We start from the raw sequence: 9,221 nt of genomic DNA on the forward strand, positions 1-9,221 counted from the left end.
CAAACACACACACACACACACACACACACACACACACACACACACACACACACACACACACACACACACACACACACACACACACTTCTGATTTTCTTTGTGTGTGTCTGTGACAAGGTGATGATTCACAGCTTCAGTCCTTATCATGCTCACATGTATCCACCCTGCTCCCTCTGTCTTCACTGACTGCCCGAATCACAGCAGAAGGGTGGAAAAGCAGACTTGCTCTACATGACTCTTATCACGTAGTGTTGTACCACTTCAGGAAATCGTTCACATATGGAGCAAATCAAACTCTTCCTGAAGTTAGTGCTGAGTCACTACGCACTTACAGTATATTAAAATCCAGTTGAGCTTCATATTTACTGTTTATGTGAAACTGAAGAATAAATTAGTTTGGGGGCTAAGCACTCAAACTGAAACAGCAAGCGAGCTAACTATCCTAACTACCAAAAATATATGTACCTAAGTGATCAAACAACGAATAAGGGTGATTTTCTAAAGAACCAAACTAAACATGGTAAAACAGAAGAAATTGAATTCTAACCTTAAAATTAACAAACTGGTGTTTTAAGTCTTTGTAAGTGACAATCCAGCATTTCAACATGTAAACTTTAATCCCAAATCACACTATTTTATTTCTATACACAGATAACATTATTATATGCAAATATACAGTTTGGTCATTAAATGTTGCTTGTTCAACAGATCTGTGTTACAAAAAAAAAAGTTTAAAATAAACCTGACTGCTGCATATTTGGCTGTTTGAAAAGAGACAGCACATAGCTGGCCTTTAGAAATGTGGTATTTATGGATGTTGGTGTGTAATATTTGTTTTATAAACTATGAATATAGACTGTTGACATGAGGAAATAGTCACAATCATTTTGAATTCTCTACAAATTTCTTTTGGCCTTGAAGTCTATTTGAAGAAGCTGATTGTAAGGTGCTCAGGGGGGATTTTGGCTGAAGGAAGCCGTGTTGTTTCAACAAAATGCAAAAGCAAGCTGACAAAAAGGGTTAACTCGCTTTCTGTTTGCAGCTCGTCAGTAGCACAGACAATAAATAAAACCGGGGAAGCACATTCCTGACGCATCAATCTGCTGATATGCAGATTTGAAGCTTTATACCTGTTAATCTTTTAAAGCACATGAAGCCTTTCACGAGGAAATAAAAGACCCGTCAAGCATTTCTGTGACTTTTATGTTTCGACCCACTTTCCTGGGGAGATTAAAGTGAGTTTCTTCCCTGATCCAATCCGCCCTTTGATAGTAAATAAAACTGCGATGACGCAACATGATGAAATGTTGCCAGGCAAACAGGAAGCTGTAGAGGAAATTTACCTTTCTGCAGCAACACAACTTTATAATTGCACTACCAGGTGGTTTTATCATCAAACTGATAATTGAATTGTCAATGTCAGAAACAGAAGCTGGGTTAGTCATCCATCATTAGAACTCGAGTCTATTTTAGTTGGAAAAAGAAATGCTAAACTTAGAATAAAAAAACATCTCACTCTAGCACAGATTGGTAAAGCACCATGAAGGTGATTTGGCACCGAACTGAAGGTGAAGCGTGGAGTTTGGTTTCAGTATCTGCAAACAACTTGCTCCCTATCTTTGTCCGCCAGCCAGGAAATAAGCTCCTTAACAGCTGCAGCCCAGGCTCAGCAAATAAGCTGTGATTTGAAAATGGGAGCAGTCAATGAACGTTTTTGGGTTTAACCACATTTAAGCACCCAGTTTGTACTACAAGGTTTTGCTTACTGTGTCTTTCCCAGTGCTAGAAACCAGCTGAAGGCGTTGCTGAGGAAACATCTCTTCCTTCTTCAATGATGAGCTTTTAGAGCCCACCACTGACGTCAGATCAGCCCACACACAGTGATTGTGTGTGTGTGCATTTGTTAAATATCTCATGAACCACAGGGTAAATTTTAATAACACTCCCAGAAAGTAACCAGGTGAAGAGCAGCTACAAGAGAAAGTCAACCCCATCCAAGATGGCTACCACAGCAAAAACAAAAATGTCCCCCACAGAATAGTTCCTCCTAATAAACAACGTCAGTTGATTATTTTCTTAGCTTGCTATGTCTTGTTTTGTTCTGTTTTATTTTTATTTTTGACTATTTTGACTGCATTCATGAAATCATCTGTCAGAGTTTGGGCCTTGTTTAAGAATTCTGAGTTAAGATGCGTAGACGGTCTATAGTTTGTACATTTAGAATCACTTCACAGGATGTCTTCTCCCCATTTAAATGTGTTAATCTGGACTGTTGTTGCTGAAATATTGCTCAAAACTAAATTAGAAATCCAATCCAGAAAGTTATATACAGGTGCTGGTCATAAAATTAGAATATCATGAAAAAGTAGATTTATTTCAGTAATTCCATTTAAAAAGTGAAACTTGTATATTATATTCATACATTACATACAAACTCATATATTTCAACTGTTTATTTCATTTAATTTTGATGATTACAAATGACAACAAATGTAAATCTCAAATTCAGCATATCAGAAAATTAGAATCTTGTTTTCAAAATGGATGGCACCTGGTACCACACTCTAATCAGCTAATTAACTCAAACCACCTGCAAAGGCCTTAAAATGGTCTTTCAGTCTAGTTCTATAGGCTACACAATCATGGGGAAGACTGCTGACTTGACAGTTGTCCAAAAGATGACCATCGACACCTTGCACAAGGAGGGCAAGACACAAAAGGTCATCGCTAAAGAGGCTGGCTGTTCACAGAGCTCTGTGTCCAAGCACATTAATAGAGAGGCGAAGGGAAGGAAAAGATGTGGTCGAAAAAAATGTACAAGCAAGAGAGATAACCGCACCCTGGAGAGGATTGTGAAACAAAACCCATTCAAAAATGTGGGGGAGATTCACAAAGAGTGGACTGCAGCTGGAGTGAGTGCTTCAAGAACCACCACACACAGACGTATGAAAGACATGGGTTTCTGCTGTCGCATTCCTTGTGTCAAGCCACTCTTGAACCACAGACAGCGTCAGAAGCATCTTGCCTGGGTTACAGAGAAACAGGACTGGACTGCTGGTGAGTGGTCTAAAGTCATGTTCTCTGATGAAAGTAAATTTTGCATTTCCTTTGGAAATCAAGGTCCCAGAGTCTGGAGGAAAAGAAGAGAGGCACTTCATCCACGTTGCTTGAAGTCCAGTGTAAAGTTTCCACAGTCAGTGATGGTTTGGGGTGCCATGTCATCTGCTGGTGTTGGTCCATTGTGTTTTCTGAGGTCCAGGGTCAACGCAGCCACATACCAGGAAGTTTTAGAGCACTTCATGCTTCCTGCTGCTGACCAACTTTTTGGAGATGCAGATTTCTTTTTCCAACAGGACTTGGCACCTGCACACAGTGCCAAAGCTACCAGTACCTGGTTGAAGGACCATGGTATCCCTGTTCTTAATTGGCCAGCAAACTCTCCTGACRTTAACCCCATAGAAAATCTATGGGGTATTGTGAAGAAGAAGATGCAATACACCAGACCCAACAATTCAGAAGAGCTAAAAGCCACTATTAGAGCAACCTGGGCTACCATTACACCTGAGCAGTGCCACAGACTGATCGACTCCATGCCACGCCGCATTGCTGCAGTAATACAGGCCAAAGGAGCCCCAACTAAATACTGAGTGCTGTACATGCTCATACTTTTCATGTTCATACTTTTCAGTTGGCCAACATTTCTATAAATCCTTTGTTTTTATTGGTCTTCAGTAATATTCTAATTTTCTGATATGCTGAATTTGAGATTTTCATTTGTAATCATCAAAATTAAACAAAATAAACATTTGAAATATATGAGTTTGTATGTAATGTATGAATATAATATACAAGTTTCACTTTTTAAATGGAATTACTGAAATAAATCTACTTTTTCATGATATTCTAATTTTATGACCAGCACCTGTACATGTCTGACAATTAAAACAAAACAAAAAAAAAAAACTTTGGTGGGTGCAGCAGGACGTGTTTCTCTGCTTCAATTATTAGACCAGTTGTAAACAACAAGCTGATAAAATGTTAATGTCCATCAGAAAATATGCCAAAAATTTTAACATTCGCATAGACATTGATTCAGAAATTGAATATCTACCCCACTGATATTAATTCTCAGGCATCACTACTGAATGAGACTCTTCTTTCTCATTGTGAGATGATTTTCATTTAAGCGTTAAAGAGTTAAAGAAATGCTATTCCTTTAACGTCATTATTCTTTTTTTTTTACATCTTTTATCTGCAGTCATTTTTGATTCGTCTGCAGCTTCAGGCTGTGTGGCTTTCTGAGTGAAAGTCGTAAAACATGTTCCTACTCCAACGTGACAAGTTTCAAGCAGTTTTGCACAAAACCATTATTATCAGTTCACATGTATGCTACATGAAACATTTAAAATGAGTGAATTTGTACATTTATAACAGTTTGAGTCCACGTTACTGACCCTTAAAAGTAGAAGCCTATTGTACTCGTCTCCGATCGTCCGGAGTTGACGTCCAAATGTCTCTGCCTGCATGTCCCTCGATGCGTTCTGCACCCGCGTGCTAGAGGGGTTGCTCCCTGCAACGGAAAGTAAAAAAAACACATTTGTCAAAACAATCAAAAATGTGTGTGTGGTGCAGTGGATATGTTCCAAAATGTTTCACTGGTTAGACATTAGGTTGATTTGTCTACAATGTATGATCCACTAAGGGAAATATTACAATAAAAAAGATCAAAGAGGATTTGTGGTTGAGAGACAACTTGACTTTTCACACATTAAATAAGATGTTGCGTTAACAGAAACTACAAGGGAGATAAACTCGGGATAATTTACAAAACTTTGTACAGAGGTTCTTGATTTAGTCATTAAATCTATGTCAAATCTAGGCTGAATCTAGGAAGTTTTGCTAAAATTGGTCATCATTTTTATACAGTTAAAAACAACAAAACAAAACTGTGAATCCAGCCAGAAAACTGAGCCTCATTCACCTTTTTCTTTTGAGTCTTTGTACAAACAGTGAGGCCATGTAACAATGGGAAAACCCCATTATTTTAATTATGTTTTCATTAACTTCCTTGTATTTTGCACGTTCAGTTTTCTAATGCAAAATCATATAAAAAAACAACAACAAAGATGCAGTCGGTCAAATAAAAACACGTCCTGTTTCTGTGACAAATAAATGTGCTTAGTTTATATTTTACAGACAAAATGAATTATTGCATAAATGAAAGGATTATTTTAGAGTTACGACTGTGTTTGTGTCTCACTGGTATCACAATACGTTCTTCCAGCTGGCCGAGTGTTATGTGTGAATGTGTGGGTTTTTTTGTGGTTAATCTGTTATAATTTCAGTTGAACTCCCGTATGACTATGAAAGGTTCTGACCTCTTACTGATCTTCACTTATGACTCACTCACTGAAACCCAGATTTAATATTTCTATCATCCTCCAATACCGAAAAGACAAATTCAGCAAATCGTCGGTATCAGACTGACGCCTGCTCAGGTGACATGGTCAAACTGAAACAATCAACTGCCCTTTTTTTTTTTGATATAGCAGAAGACGTTTCCTGTGAATAATTTGTGTGGTTTCTGTCACAAAGCAACCACATTACACAAACAATTTTTATTCAACAAACTTATTTTCAAAGTATCTGCTCCTACTTTTCTGATGTCTAATGATGCTGCGAGATTTTTTTTAAAAAGGGCAAACTTGCTAAAAAGCTTCAATTCTTCAAGACGGAATATAAAACAAAATATTACTCCACCTGAGGTTGGGCAGCTTTGTGCAACTGATCAATGTGGGTGTTTGTCTCAAGTTTTTACAATAAAAGCCTTAGACAGAAAGGTGCTTCTGTGAAATGATGAGGTTTTGTTATAATTAGGAAAACTACAAGTGCAATGTGAAACTCAAGAAAGATAGCTGTGATTTCCTTCCAACTTACAGGAAGAGGAAGTGCTGCTACGCTGACCATCAACAGCAGATAAACTGATCCTCCTCCAGGTGCTCTACTTGGAAAACTGCTGTTATCTGCTCAACAAGATGAAGCAGATAATCCAGGATGCAAAGTCTGCATCTTATAAAAGACCTGCAGACCTTAACAGAGACACTTTATGAAAGACCCGTACACACTCTTGATAGCTATCTTGTGTGTCCGGCTACACAGAAGGAGAGTAGAAGACAACACAAAGCAATCAGTGAAGCCAAACACTTCTATTGTGTGAAAAAGGCCCAACAATTCATGCAGAGATTATAAGCTGCTGATGCATCTGAAAGTTTTATTTCAAACTACTATCAATGGAAGAAAATACAGATATATTAGTGGTTTTGGCTAGGGGGAAGACACAGACTGTTTAATTCAAATAAAACACTTATTTTTAAATAGTGTATTTTTGCATGTTTTGAAAACCTGAAGCACACACACACACACACAAAAGAAAAAAATGGCACATCAATATCGCTTGATATAAGTTGTTTTTTGCAATATTTGAGCCTTCAGGCTCAGTTTTGTTTGCTACCAAGTAAGAGAATGAACAACTTTAGCTGACAGCATCACAGTTAAAAGCTTTAATCATCTTTTTTTTTCTTTTCTTTTCCTTTGTAGTCTGCATGAATGTAAACAAGTACACTGGAGAACTATTTTCGGCTTTTATTGCTGGAGGTGACAGTCGTGCTTTCTTCTGGTTTTGGTTACCCTGGTTTTCAGCTAAACAGTAAATACAAAAATGGAAAACAGGATCAAAAGTTGTGAGGGCTGATAAAAATCTTAATACTTTGGTGGCCCTTTTTAGGTTCTGAATTCTCAAAGGTGTGCCAGTTTCTGTTTGGAAACTGACTTGTTAAGATGATAATTACAATTTTATTTTATTGCATCTTTAGATCATTAAGCTGCCATACAAATATGTAAATGACTCGGTTGAGTAATACTGTAGTATATATTTTGGGACTATGTAGAAAAATGTAATAAAAAACTCATTAGTGCTGCCCAGTTAACTCCATGTGTTTATTTGCATAAAGACTAGGAAGTGACACCTGACCACAAGTTGTCATTCGGAACAAGATACAATGAACGTTTTGTCCTGTGACATGTTTTGGCAACAATGCTCTGCAATAAAACGACACTCGCAGCCTGTAGGGACAGTTATGTCACAAAAATAATCTCAATCAGACATCATATAGACTTTGTATTGGTCCTGGCTCGGTGGCTGTCTGGGTAAAGTCCACCCAGTGTCCACTCAGAGTGATTCAGGTGTTGTTGGCTTCACAAGCAGCACTTCTAGGTAATGTCCTGAATATTTTAAACATTTGACCAAAGGCTTAAGATAACAAGGTGGTAAGAAAGAAATGGACTTAAATTACTTCCTGGTACACATCAGCTGACTTCTTTTTTTTTTCCTATTTTTATCTCCCCGAGCAGCTGAGCTGATTTCATCTGATAATCTTTTGTCTGCTCAGACTTTCTTTTATTTTTCCAACCAAAATGTTTCTATACAGCCTGTAATTGCTAAGAGTTTGCTGATCATTTGATCACAGTCAGACTGCCAACATGAAAACAAAGCAAAAGGCAAAAAGTGTGTGTGCGTGGGGGGGGGGGGGCTGATCCCATCACCCCATGACCTTGTTGAACAACGTGCCATGACCTGATGGGTGTATCTCAATGCCCTGCTTGCTTCCTGGACCTCTCTCTCTCTCTCTCTCTCTCTCTCTCTCTCTCTCTCTCTCTCTCTCTCACTCACTCTCTCTCTCTCGCTCTCTCTCTAAGCCATCTGAGCAACAAGGTGCCATTAATCTTGAAGCCCATGGGTGGAGCGGCTGAAGAGACAGCGAGCAGCAGTGACGTGTGTGGGCAAAGCTGTTTTGCAGAGTCAAACAGGAAGTTTTGCAGCTTCAAATGACCACCAGAACTGGTTGGCTGTAACTCTGATAAGTTGTGTGGAAAGTGAGTGTGAGATCACACGTGAAGCATCTGCACTCATTTTGATTCTTACCAATCAGTGATTTCACATGTTATGACATTACAACCCATTCTCACTCCCAAGTCGCACTGACACTTTTCAAAGGTTCCCTCTGCGTCCAATTTTGACGCGTCGGGTAGGCCCCTTGCATTATTTTTTGACGAGATGGGGCGGAATCTGTTGTCATAATTTCAGAAAGTGTAGAAAATGCACAAAAATTAACCATCCCAAAACCTAAAATGACCTTTATTCACTTTAGACATCCTGTCCCTGACCCTAGTACCTAAAATTAACCATTAACCTTGATACCTAAAACTAACCATTTTTAGAAAATGTAGGAAATTCACGTCAACTACGTGTTCCAAAGCTTAAAATTACCTAAAATCCACCGTAGACATCCTATCCCTGACCCCAGTACCTAAACTTAACCACAGAGCCGGCTCTTGGCATAGGCGAACTAGGCGGTCACCTAGAGCTCCATCTGCTGGAGGGGACACCGAACTGCAGAAGGAAAAAAGTAATTATTTGCAATCCCTGGTTGTAAGTCTGCTCAGCGCCCCTTTCAATTAGCTTTGTCTTAAAAAAAAATATAATGAGGTATTACAGGAAAAATAAACTACTCTACTCATAAAACATCCCCCCACCCCCCAATGCAGCAATTGCCCCCACCCTCTCTCTCTCATTTAATTGACGTTGCACTGACTCATCCTGCTCAGACACTCTGACGGGGGGAGGGGCAAGTAGTGCCTCTCAGGTATCGGTTTGTATTGACAATTTCAATAACAACAAGTCTGTATTTTATTGTACATGTCAACCTCTTTAGATGTTTACTTGTATAAAAAGCTTCAAAAATCCGTAAATTTTGCAAAAAAATCCATACAACTCGCTCCCTCGCTGGGGACATGAAAGCGCCTGCTGCAAAGCAGGAGGAAAGGAGAGCGGAAAAAGGTTCAAAACTTATTTCTACCGGCAGAACAGGTTGGAAGATGGCTGTTTAATGTTATTTATTTATTTTTTAATTCATCCTACAGGCTCTGACATGTTGAGGTTTTGAAAAAAATATGTAAGACTTGAAAAAATCCATGAGATTGCCCTATACGTCTGTATACCTGCAAAATGACGTAAAATTCTTATAATTTACAGACAATCCGTACAAGTTGACATGTATGTTGTTATTTATTTGCTTTCTGGGAAATCCGAGTTTACATAGTACTTTACACTCTCAAACTTGTTTTTAGGGGTTCAAATTGGGGTGGGTGGGACATAGTTCGGG

General features: G+C 38.6%; 1 protein-coding gene across 1 annotated transcript in view; it reads right to left on the reverse strand.

Moving 5' to 3' along the window:
• The window catches only part of bcl2l11 (BCL2 like 11), a 26,461-nt gene that overhangs the window by 12,623 nt on the left and 4,617 nt on the right, over positions 1-9,221 (reverse strand). The window contains exon 3 of the mRNA XM_014005178.1: positions 4,455-4,570. Within this exon, the coding sequence (XP_013860632.1) occupies positions 4,455-4,570 (116 nt within the window). The remainder of the gene's footprint in view (positions 1-4,454; positions 4,571-9,221) is intronic.

The sequence above is a fragment of the Austrofundulus limnaeus genome, unplaced genomic scaffold, assembly GCF_001266775.1.
Source record: "Austrofundulus limnaeus strain Quisiro unplaced genomic scaffold, Austrofundulus_limnaeus-1.0 Scaffold28, whole genome shotgun sequence".
In the NCBI taxonomy this organism is placed as follows: domain Eukaryota; kingdom Metazoa; phylum Chordata; class Actinopteri; order Cyprinodontiformes; family Rivulidae; genus Austrofundulus; species Austrofundulus limnaeus.